Source organism: Platalea leucorodia (genome assembly GCF_965183815.1).
Source record: "Platalea leucorodia genome assembly, chromosome: 4".
In the NCBI taxonomy this organism is placed as follows: domain Eukaryota; kingdom Metazoa; phylum Chordata; class Aves; order Pelecaniformes; family Threskiornithidae; genus Platalea; species Platalea leucorodia.
Genome location: NC_138826.1, coordinates 49640549 through 49653519, shown reverse-complemented (window position 1 = coordinate 49653519; position 12971 = coordinate 49640549). Strand labels below are relative to the sequence as shown.

Sequence of the window (12971 nt, the reverse complement as noted above, 5' to 3'; positions counted from 1 at the left end):
TTATGAGGGCAATTCACTTCAAAGCAAGAGGAAATCTATTTCAGTACTTGTATTTTGATTAATGAGTTTTCTGAATCCTTTAACCATATTTATGTTTGTCAGGTGTGGCAGCTCAAGGATTAATTACATCTTCAGAGCTATTTTTCTGTATATGATTTGATGCCTGCAGTGATGATTACCGAGAAATATTTCATTTTCCAAAGAGCAGCCACTTATTAATAAAACAGATTATATCAGAAACTATAGAGCACCACATAGCAGGAGCCTACATTGTTATTGTCACAAATAATTGAGAGAAATATAGATAGCTTTCACAAAAAAAAAAAAAAAGAGAAAATGAAAAGGACTATTTAGCTTTTGAGAGATGGAGGAATCTAAGGTGTACATTAACTTTCTGAAGTCAGCAGACATCTGGTGGTCTGGGAAGTGCCTGCAGTTTGACAGCTAGATTGTGCCTTTAGGCACAGTCATGAACTAGAGAGGACTGGAGGAACATAATGCCTGTGAGACTGCCTACGGAGGCACAGCCTCCTGCTGTGAAAGGCAAAAAGAAGGGCTTCTACATCAACAGCAAAAGAAAGACTAGCAAAAATGTGGGCTTGCTTCTGAATGGGGCAGGAGACCTGGTGACAAAAGACATGGAGGAAGCTGAAGTATTCAATGCCTTCTTCGCTTCATTTTTTACTGATAAGAGTGGCCTTGAGGAGTCCTGGGGCCCTCAAAGCAATAGGAAGGTCTGGAGCAAGAAATACTCATCCTCGGTGGAGGACGATCAGGTTAGGGAACGTTTAAACAAACTGGACATACCCAAGTCTGTGAGAGCTGATGGGGTGCCCCCATAAGTGCTGAGGGAGCTGGCCAATGTCATTGTGAGGCCACTCTCTATTATCTTTGAAAGACTGTGGTGATCAGAAGTTCCCGTGGACTGGAAGAAGGCAAATGTCACTCCCAACCTTGAGGAAGGCCAAGAAGGAGGATCTAATGAACTACAGGCTGGTCAGCCTCACCTCAGTGCCTGGGAAGGTGATGAAGCAAATCCACCTGGAAGACATTTCCAAACATATTAAGGACAAGAAGGTGACCGGGAGTAGTCAGCAAGGATTTATGAAGGGGAAATCATGCCTGACCAACCTGACAGCATTCTACAAATCTACAAAGTGGATGAGAAGACAGTAAATATTGCTTATCTTAACTTCAGTAAGGCTTTCAACACTGTCTCCCTTAACATCCTCATAGGCAACCTGAGGAAATGTAGACTAGGTAAGTGGACAGTGAGGTGGATTGAAAAACGGCTGAACTGCCAGGCTCAAAGGGTTGTGATCAGCAGCACAGCTAGCAGCCAGTCACCAGTGGTGTATCTGAAGGATCAATACTGGGGCCAATTTCTTCATTAATGACCTGGATGGTGGGACAGAGTGCACTTTAACAGGTTTGAAGAGGAAACAAAACTGTGATGAACGGTTGATACACCAGGGGGTTGTGATGCCATTCAGAGGGACGTCAACAGGCTGGAGTAACGGGCTGACAGGAACCTCATGAAATTCAGCAAAGGGAAATGCAAAGTCCTGCCCCAAGGGAGCAATAACCCTATGTACCAGTACACACTGGGGGCTTACCAGCTGGAAAGCAGCTCTGCAGAGAAAGACCTGGGGGTCCTGGTGGACACCAAGCTGATCATGAGCTAAGGACGTGCCCTTGTGCCAAAAGCAGGCAATGGGCTGCTTTAGGAAGAGCGTTGCCAGCAGGCTGAAGGAGGTCATCCCTTCCCTCTACTCAGCACTGGTGAGGTCACCACTGGAGTGTTCTGTCCAGTTCTGGGCTTCCTGGTACAAGAAAGACATGGACACAGTGGAGAGAGTCCAGAAGAAATGGAAATAATAAAACCAAATCTTAAAACACCTTCCCCCCACCCCTTCCTTCTTCCCGGGCTTAACTTCATTCCCGATTTCTCTACCTCCTCCCCACCGGTGGCACAGGGGGACAGGGAATGGGGGTTGCTGTCAGTTCATTACACATTGTCCCTGCTGCTCCTTCCTCCCCAGGGGGAGACACTTTCCCTGCTCCAGCGTGGGGTCCCTCCCACGGGACACAGTCCTCCACGAACTTCTCCATCATGAGTCCTTCCCACGGGCTGCAGTTCTTTAGGACCTGCTCCAGCGTGGGTCCCTTCCATGGGGCGCAGCCCTTCAGGAACAGACTGCTCCAGCTGGGTCCCCGGCGGGGTCACAAGCCCTGCCAGCAAACCTGCTCCAGCCTGGGCTCCTCTCTCCATGGGTCCACAGGTCCTGCCAGGAGCCTGCTCCAGCGCGGGCTTCCCACGGGGTCACAGCCTCCTTTGGGCATCCTCCTGCTTCAGCGTGGGGTCCTCCACGGGCTGCAGGTGGAGATCTGCTCCATCGTTAACCTCCATGGGCTGCAGGGGGACAGCCTGCCTCACCATGGTCTTTCCCACAGGCTGCAGGGGAATCTCTGCTCCAGTGCCTGGAGCACCACCTCCTCCTCCTCCTTCTTCACTGACCTGGGTGTCTGCAGGGCTGTTCCTCTCACATATTCTCACTCCTCTCCTCTGGCTGCAATTGCCGTTGCACAGAAACCTTTTCCCCTTTCTTAAATATGTTATCCCAGAGGCACTACCACCATTACTGATGGGTTCGGCCTTGGCCAGTGGTAGGTCTGTCTTGGAGCCGGCTGGCATTGGCTCTGTTGGACACAGGGGAAGCTTCTGGCAGCTTCTTGCAGAAGCCACCCCTGTAGCCCCCCCGCTACCAAAACCTTGCCACGCAAGCCAGACTGAACACAGCTGAGAGCAACATGCTGCAGGTGACTCTGCTTTGAGCAAGGGGTTGTACAGATGGTCTTCAGAGGTGCTTCCCACCTCAACTGTTCTGTGATTCTGATTCTGGATTGTGGCAGTGTTGAAAACATGACAGGACTGGATTGCTACAAAAGGAAAGACTTTGCAGCTTTCACTCTACTAAAAGCAGTAGGACATTCCCTAATGTGCAATGTTTGAAGCATTATATTTTCAAAGCTAGGATACATTAAGCAATTACCCAACAGTTGATTCACTTCCCTTCTCCCCTGGCATGGTGTAGGTCAGCAAGTACTCTAGTAACTATGTTGGCGGAGCAATTTAAGCACTGAAAATCATTACGTTGGCATAGCCTTTTGGAATAAAGAGCAGCCTTTAGGAAAGGAATTTAATTAAACTTTAACGTATGCAGAGCCCCAAAGCCTTTTACAGGAAAAAAAAAAAAAAAAGGATAAAATAGCCTAAAATATGTTTTCTGTTTGTGACCAGTATGTGAATTATTTTTCAGTCTTATTGATGAAATCTCTGTATTTGTAATGAATACTGAATAAGAAATAACTTTTTTCTTACAAATCTTAACATGACTTCTTTGAGTTCAGGTCTACAGAGCCAAAAACCGATTTGGCTGTATAGTTTTGGCTTCACACTGTAGATATGTATTTACATGTTGTAGACTGAGATAGTCTGGTATTCAAGCCTAACCTGCAACTCGTTGTCTATGGTTTGATCCAAGGAATCATTTATTCATGGCTGGATTTTTTTTCTCTTGCTCATTTCTGGAATGATCCTATCAATTTTGCCTTTTAAAATAGCCACTGCAACAATCATTTCCCTAGTCCTAAATTTCCTAATTGCCTGAACATCTCTTTTGAAACTAGGACTAGGCTCTTAAGTAACCGTGATGCATCTGAGATGTTTACTCTTAATTTTGAAAATCTTGGCCAGCAGTATAAAGCAAGAGGCCTTGAGGAGAAAAGGAAACTTGAAATTATAGTCCAGGATCTTGCATTAACATGAGGAGATCAGTCTTCTTGTATTGCTTAAGGGAGACTCATAAACATGCTTTTCCCCTACAAAAAGTTGTTCACCACACATTACCTCCAGCATGCCGGTGTTTTGGGCTACTTTCCTTTAAGAGCCATGCAATGGCTTTAGGTTCCAGGAGGCTGAGATAACCTCTCGGCTTCATTACTGCAACGTCCATATGAGTTTAAAGAAGTTTGCTGACATTAGAGGCGAGCCTATGTCCGTCCTTTGTACATAATCATACGTACCCATGGCCTGACACAGACTAGCAGACTATTTAAAGGCTATTTTTGTGATTCCCAAAGATCCATTGCTTAAAAAAGGGTAGTTACTGTTGTGGTGTGCCAGCTAGGACTATTTATCTCTGACAAGATGAGGACCAGAGTGTTTTTTTGTGGGGAAACAGAGACCCAGTAACAGCCAAATGTAGGACTTCAGAACATACGTTGAGATTATTTGGAAGTTAATATAAAGCCCAATAAATTATCTGAGTTTCAGTTTAATTTAGGCTCCAGCTCCACAGCTCTCACCACATTCCCTGGTACTTGAATTTTTCCAAATTAATCATTTCATGTGCCAAGTATCCATTTAAAGCACAAGGAAAATAGCTAAAGGAAAAATTATAAGGTGTTTTTTGTGTCATTGAAACCTCTCTCTTGTAGGTGTCACTAGCAGCTCATCCCAAAAGTTCCATCTGAAAACAGACAGCGCTAACTCTCACCATGTAATAGCACGTTCTCTTGACAAGCCTTCCTGTGGTTTTATCAAAGGGGGCACATTTTGTGATGGGCTTGAGCTTTCGCTTACGATCAGACCTGTAGACTCATAGCCCGAGGATTAGGAAATTTAGGGGAAAAACTGATTTGCTTGGGCTCTAATGCATCTCACATGGGATTTTATTTATCTCATGAGGAAAAGAAGTGAGTGTATTGCTACCAAAATGTCATATAGTCTGCATGAACAAGCTACGCATTTTTCAGCCCTAGTACGTATTCCTGCTTCTCGCCTGTTAAGCCTCATACCCTGCTCAGCTTTTCAACCCTGCTGGCCTGCCTGCCTTGCTGGCGCGTACTTGGTTAGAAATGGCCTGGGTATCTCAGAGCTAGGCAGCCAGTGAAACAGGCTATATATCAGGGGCAAAGAAACATCGTCACACCTAAGAATTACCGAGAAGATCCTAGGAGATTCTTTAGCTTTCCTCAGCCCTTAGACCCTTTGCTGTCTATGACTGTATTTTACAATGGAGCTGATATTAACATTCTTACGGAGCCATATTCCACACAATAATTCATATCATATTTCATATACCAAGTTGCTGTTAATTCTAACTAAGGCAAAATATTCTTTTTGTTTTATATACGATCAGTAGTTCCATTTGCAGTAGTGTGAACGAAGACTAATTCTTAGTTGTCCTATTAGTTTCTGATTTGTGAAAGTTGATTTTAACAATGCATGGCCAGGATGCAAACACGAAAAAAAAATTCAATAGGAGTGTGTGCTTATTTTGAAGGAAAAGCAGACAATGAGCTATGCTCAGACTTGTTTGTCTGCCTTTGGTATTTCAAATATATATCCCATTCTTATTGTTTTAGATACTTTTAACAGTGTTAAATTTAAAATAGATCTCAGAATGAATAAAAAGATGTGTTTGTTCTATTTAGGACTGGATTAATATGTTAACTATAGATTAATGATTAAGAAAAGTGGACTGTTCTTTTCACTGCTTCATGCTCTCTCAGTAACTCCTCACCATCCATCCCAAGATTAGTCATTCTGTGGTCAGTTTTTAGCTGACCACAAATCATACAATTACACAATGTTAAAAAAAAAAAAAAAGGCAAATTTTCCTAAATAAATTATTTGTTCCCAGAAAAACTGGCTAAATTAGTACCTGCCTGTAATGACAAGTGTGAAGTCTTGCACTAATGAAAAAGGGGCAGTACTGTTGGATTCAACTGATAGTAAAAAGCCACGTCTCTCTCTTAACTTGCCACCTGAGAAGAATCACAAAAAGGAGACTGTGTGGTTGCTGTGAGCACAAAGGAAAAAAAAAAAGGTAGTTTTGTTACTGTCCTTGGGCATGCGATGACCGGAACAAAACAATATAGCTGTAGCCCCGCGTATGGGGGAAGAGATGGGAAGGTGGTAAGAGGAAAAGAGCTCTTGTGCTTCTTATTTAACACAGAGTTTGAAATGTGGTTGAGAGGATTGATCACATTTTTGATAACTGTGTTAATTGTATTTTCCTGAGCTAGCCCACAGGTTATTTGGAAGAACAATTTTTGATTTGGCAGTAATTTGGATTGTTTATATATACACAAATACATATGCCTGCATATGCATATGCAGGTAAGGCAAGAGGAGGTTTACTTCAGCACATCCCCTCTTCTTCCAGCAGTCATCAGATACAGCTCCCCAGTAATCAGCAGTCCCTGTTGCCTCTCCCTTCAGCCTCTGATCCCTTGCCCACTCCCCTAACACTTCTCAGCCTGATTTTGGGGGGGTCTTTAAGAGTTTAGGTTATCAGAGGCTCTCTTTTTGAGGAATAGGTGCAACTTATGTCTGTACTGTGTTCTTATGATGATACAGAGTTAAATATTTGACTAGACTCAAGAATCAATCCCTGTGGAAAATCTTGCAACCTTCACCTCTAGAACAGAAAACGTAGCATAATGCATCCTCTCTACCAACCCAAAACAGTCTTTTCTAGTGGCAGTGTGAAAATAAGCTGCTTTGGTTCTGCTTTGCTTTCCAGCAAACTGTGGAGATCCCTGTTAGAGGAACTTTCTCTAAAGAAAATGCAAATGGAGTGTTCAGCAAGAGGTGTAAGGAGCACAGTGACCCAGATTCATTGCAAGTGTAATTGCTGCAGGTTTTGTGGTTAGCAGTGGAAAAAAAAAAAGAAGAAAAGGTTTTTTTTTAAAAAGTATTTTAAAGAGTTTTGCAACTGCTCCTTCAGTGTGCTGGGCAGTGAGCTTAGCACAGAAGTCAGAATCAGGAGTCTGGATTTCTGGAGACCAAATGTTAATGCATGATAATGCGGGGACTTGTCATTCAGAATGGGTTAATGTAGTAACAAAACAGCAGTGTTTCTCCTAAGTTCAAAATGGACCTTCTTAGCAAATCAGCTGCATAATGCAAAAATACAAGCAGAAACCAGACACAGAGGTGAATTGCCTGAGGGTCTCACATATTTCAAAGCAGAGAAATGTAATGATATCTTAAAGAGGTACAGACGAGCCAAGGAATACCTGTGGCATCTGATTACAATAATAGAAATTCTGCTGAAAGGCTTAGGAAGATTAACAATATTAACCTTGCTGTCTTATTTATCCCATCTTCTTTGATAAGCAAAGCCTCAGTAATCCAATGACAGTGGCTCTAAGACTGTTGGTTGTTTTCATTATTCTCACTTGAAAATAAGTATTATATATTATTTAGGTTAATGTCTTCACTACACATGGTGACATACTTAGACAAAATCAAAACATGAAACATGAAAGAAGAAGAAACGGGGCAAGAAAGCAGCTCAGTGTATTAATTACAGAGCTTTAAAAGTTCTGGGCCATGGTCAGACTATCACTGCAGAAATAAACATGACATCCAAAAGCTTACTGCCTCTCAAGCCAAGGCTGTTTGCTTACACAGATCAGCAGATGGAAAGGATTGGCATAGATCCTGTTTACAATAAGGGCAAAGCGTGCAAGAAAAAGGACTCTTATCATTGTTTTCTAAAAGGAGGTCAGCAAACCATGAAGATACCCAAGCAGATTTGGGATGTGTAATAACATCTCTGCTCAGTTAACAAAAAAGCAAAAGCAGACAAAAGTGAGCTGATGGAAAGTAGTTTGCCTGGCCTGTGACACGTAGGGTTTTCTGTAGGTCGATTCTGTGTTTGGGTCACAGATTATGAGCCGAAGAGTATAAACAGCAACAGCAGCACATCAGACTGGAGGGTCACAGCGCTTGCTTGCATAGATGTGCCTGTAGGCAAGACAACACAGATGCTGGAGATCGCCTGGCACATGGGACTCAGCAGCAGTGCGAATCTCCTTGTTCATTTATTAACAGTGATTCACCCTGTTTTAATATAGACAAATACTCTCCTGGCCTTTTTTTTTTTGTGCAGAATGCTAACCTAGCTGAAATCTAATTTTGTTGGAAAAGGATTTACCAACTGTAGAGTCTGCAGCTTTGGTCCCAGAGAGGACCAGCTGATGGTGGTATTTGAGAGCACTCTGTTTTCAGGTCATTTAATGAGCAACACCATTGTTCTCCTGGCATCCTATGGAGAGTGACTCACAGGACAGTGTGTACTGCTGCAGCGATCCAGGACCGAGTCCCAGACTGCAGTTATCCCCATGTCAAATCTGAGTGGCTCCATCCATCTACTTTAGATTTAGATTGGTAAAAAAAGAGATCAAAAAGCTGCTGCTTAATTTCTACCTTTCCTGACTTTTCAGTACATTTAAAAATTGTAACCTTCCTATTACTATAAAGTATGTTTTTATACTTAATATTCAGCTATAAATGCTGAAGGATGCCAGACCACAAATCTGGACGCAGCATTAGTCTGCCAAAAGGCATAGTGGAACAACATGTTTATGCAAATGTTGCAGCAACTGATAAATCCACGTCGCTTAAAAACATCCAGAGTTATTACACATGGCATCTTCAAATGTGTCCTGTGCTAAATGCTCTCGAGATACTGACTGATTCATTGAGCCACATAGGTGAATTACACGTACCAGGCCCGAGTCTCAAGCTTTTTCTTTAGACATCTGTTTGTGAGAGTAGGCAGAAGGTGCTGCTGGCCTTGTTTGGGTCTAGAATACCTGCGCCTCCCTTGTACCTGACATGAAAGGCACAAAACAGTAGAGAATCAGACACAGGTAGCGTCAAAAGGCAGTGACACGTTATAGCAGGTAGCCTTTAACAGCATTTCTGAGACAAGTCCTAGGACCACTGCAACAGGATCACTGGGAATTGGGTAAATGTGTAGCCAGGTTTCGGGCTCTGAGCAGCTTTGCTATTGCACAGTTTCCTCCCGCATTTGACCTTGAGTTTGGTGGGGAAAAATGCTCAGGTTTTCCAGTTTAGCACTTTTCACCGAACAAATGGAAAGCTCTCAATGAGTAAATCTGCCAAGAGCTGAAAACCTGTCATATGCTTTTGTTCAGTAGAACATTTCAAGGTTTTTTTCTTATTCTTTATTTTTTCTTCTGCCCATTTAGAATGACTGCATCCTTATACACGTGCTGTACCGCAAACCCATCTGACTGCATCATCCTATTTATTTAACAGGAGAGGAAGGGAAATAGTTCTTTTGCACTGGTGGTCATTTCAGGACCATCCAGGACATTGGCACAACAAACTGGATAAATAAATATTGTGCTTCTGTGTACATTCCTTCAATTTCTTGCTTCAATATAGCTGTCTTAACATGTGCAGCATTCGCTTCTCAGACCGTTATTAGGCTTGATTTTAAAACTGCAGCAAGAGAACTGTGTTGAAGAGTACTCCCACATGGATCACAGTGTGTTTGCCTGTTCCGCCTTGAAAATAAAGGTTCCATTTTTTCTGCCTATTAGCAGAATGCATCCAAACAAGAATGAGAAAGTTACTAATTGCTTTGAATGCTACATCAATAATATACGGATAGATGCCATACTGTGGCATAAACCATCCTGAGTGGAATTGCATCACAACAGAAAAAACCACAATTTGCAGTCCCACTTCTAGACTACAGCAGACTCTACTAGAGCAGAGCAAGAAAGTGTAGGACACTATAAAAAGATTGCTAAATGGAAACAGCAACCTTTGCCATCTGAGGCTTGGTGATCACTGCATAAGCCACTAACAGGGTGGGTTAAACAGCTTGCCAGTGCGGAGTGATTCCAATGCTGCGTGTTTCCGTGGTTGTCAGTTAAAGCACTGCCTGCAATAATGTGATGTGTTGTTAGCAAAATGCTTTAAATGCTACCCTAAAGGGAGGGCAATTTCAGCAAGGCTTTTCTTTTTCAATATATCATCTGCCAAGCCCAGTCATTTTTATAAGGTGCAAGAGAGTAGCCAAGAAAACTATAAAAAAAAAAAAAAGTATATATATATGTATGTATGTATGTACATATAAATTGTAGGGGGAAGCCTTAAAAAGTGTATTCATCAAATATGGCAAGCAAAGCGAATGTGGTGAAAAGTTCGCAATTTTACTGCATGCTGAAGATATTAGTTGGTATTTAAACAGGACAAAACTGTAATGTCATCGCTGCCTTGGAAACAGGTGCTGACAGCCTGCATAAGCAAACGTTTATCTCTCCCATCAGATCTCAAGGCAATGTGTTCATAGGGGACTGCTGTAGGAGCTCGGCTGGGACTCCAGGAAGGCGCTGGTGTGCTGCCTGCTTGTGAAACATAACGCCCAGCATGCAGAAGGACTACACCTTAAAATATTCTTTTCTTAAACTGTGGATTTCCTTCTGAATCACATGCCCTGTCAGATAAGTCAGTTGTCAGAAGGAGGGGTCTGAGGAGGGGGTCTCCGCCAGACTCTCTGTGCCTGCTGGCTGACCTTGGGTTTACGTGATTTTTGACCTTTTGGATACATCCTTTCAGATGTGAGCCGTTTGGTAGCTCCCTACTCTAATAACACCGGACCTAGAAAGTAACTGTGAAGTGAGAACGTGTTTACGGTCTGATCCTGAGCCTTTGGAGTCAATGGCAAAGCTCCCGTTGACTTTCTTTTGTGTAGGTCTGAAGCTGTAATGCTATTCTGTTCAGCCACATCATGTCAAGGCACCGATGAGACCTTATGGCCCAGTTGGGCCTCCCCAGGGTCCTCCCCCACACCCTGCCAGGAGCCCCATTTCAGCTTCAGTCCCTGCCTGAGCTGCGCTGGCAGAGTGCTGGTCTCCAGCTCCATCACAGCTGTGGGTCCTCTTGTTCTGGACCTGACCCATGTGTTGCCTTCCTAGTTTGACTTTGGCCCTCCGTCATCACCAGGAACTTGCCCAGTGATCTGGGCCCTTGGTTGAACCCGGCTGCCCCCTGGCCTGCCCTGCTGCCTGGCTGGGGTGGTGGGACAAGCCCTGGCTGGAGAAGCCCTGCCCTGCCACCCCCCGAGGACCTCACCACTCAGCCCCCAGCAGTCCCCGTCCTGCTGCGCCCCTGCACTGGGGCTCCTCCTTGTAAAACAAACCAAAAGACTAGAGCCCTAAAAGACACGGCTCACTTCTCCTTTACCACCATTACCATTACCACCTTTACCATTATCAACCAGCGGTGTTGGTGAGGGAATGGCCACCATGCATGTGAGGAGTGACACAGGCACAGACGCTGTGGTAGTCCCCCTTTCCTCATTAAACTCGCCTGCTTTTATTCCGATTGCTTCCAGTGAGGTTATCCATCCACGATGCAACACGCTGTCAATTTACGAATTAGTATTATCAGATATTTATAGGGAAAGCGTTGATTGCATTGCTGCATCGTAATTGCCATTACAAATAATTTCTACTGTTCCAAATGAAATGTGGTTTTCAACACGGTACCAGAAATTGCATGGCATTCCCAGGTGTGCGTGCTTATGTACTCCTCAGGGCAATGTGTGTGCTGGCTTACCTAGGGAAAGTCTCCTTATGTCCTACTTAAAAAGCAGTGTCACAGACTTCTTAAGAGAGTTTATCGCTCTGAATAAAAGGTAAAAAAAAAAATTCTCATTTCAGAATATATAGTTTTTCTGCCATTAGCAACATTTTAGTGCTCTTTCTAGATCCTCTGCAAGATATTTTGATTCAAAAGTTGTATTTTATTCTTATTTTGCAAACTTTCTTGCAAGCCATTTATGGATCCAATACATAAAATAACTTTCCATCAGCCATACTGAAAATGGAGTTTTTGTCTTGCTGAAATGGAGCAGGGTGTAGCTCATCCAAACCCTTTTGATTCCCCTATTAATCTCAGCAACCTATTTCTATCCCGACAGGTGTAGTTCGCCAGGTGAGGCCCATTGTTGGACCTTTCCATGCCATCCTGAAGCTGGAGATGAACTACGTCATGGGTGGAGTTGTATCTCATCGTAACATTGTCAATGTTCACATCTTTGTCTCCAAGTACTGGTTCTGAGAGAGCGTTTAAAATCCCAGTCAAGCAAGCCGCTCCAACCTAAATCATTACCACAAACTATTATGTCATATACTTGTTTGTAAAACCCAATAGTGGTTTTTTTTGTTTTATTTTTAAATATTTGGTTTATAGTTTAAGACAAATAACAAGCTATTATGGTGATTAGACATAGGGTGGAGCAAATTAAGTGAGCCTGATGTAGTAGTTGTCTGTATAAGTAAGTAGTGTGTAAAAGTGCTCAGCTGCCTTTTAAAAGTTTAAAACTATTCTAAATGTTTAGGCAGATCTTAACTATTGCTCCTTGGCCGGATAACCAGAGCGACTGAGGATGTGCAACAAAATAGATGTCAGAGTTCACTGGGATGAATATATGGTATCTTTGGATGGAAGAAGTTTGGTGAGGATTAGTAATTTCACCTCAATATTAACTGCCTTGAAGGAGGCAGTTTGCCAGAAAGTGCTGAATAGTTGCTTTTGGGCCCCAGTAGGATAACTCTGAATAGGCGCCCAGAATTGCTAATCATTTCTGAAAAGTTTAGCCTAGATATTTCAAAAGCGCCATTCAGCTACCGCTACAAGAGGAAGTGCCAAAGGAATTAGAAATAGTAAGAGACTAACAATCTATTGCACATATTAAAAAAATACTTCTTTTTTGTACTTATTATTTGATTGTAAGATTATGTTTGAGTCTAATTAAACAAATACCTCTCATTGAAATTAACCTCTTACAAGGATAACACATATTGCTTAAATTCCATTTCATCTGTACTCAGCAATACGTGGGAAACTCAGACCTATAACTCCTGTCTATTATAGGGGAAAGCTCCATATCTTTTTAAAATTGGTAATAAAACCAGCATGTTAAACTCTACACTTCCTATGCACCAAACCAAGGCATATGTAATAATATAATGAAACTCTCACAAATAAATGAATGTTTAATGTATTTTCCAGGCATCAAAGTAACGTATCTTTTTTATTACAGAACAGAAAATAAATAGCTCCATGTTTC

General features: G+C 42.7%; 1 protein-coding gene across 1 annotated transcript in view; it reads left to right on the top strand.

Annotated features, from left to right (window-relative positions):
- Positions 1-12017, top strand: part of FBLN1 (fibulin 1) — a 79509-nt gene extending 67492 nt beyond the window's left edge. The window contains exon 17 of the mRNA XM_082308869.1: positions 11820-12017. Within this exon, the coding sequence (XP_082164995.1) occupies positions 11820-11959 (140 nt within the window). The 3' untranslated portion in view covers positions 11960-12017. The remainder of the gene's footprint in view (positions 1-11819) is intronic.
- The last annotated feature ends 954 nt before the right edge of the window (positions 12018-12971 follow it).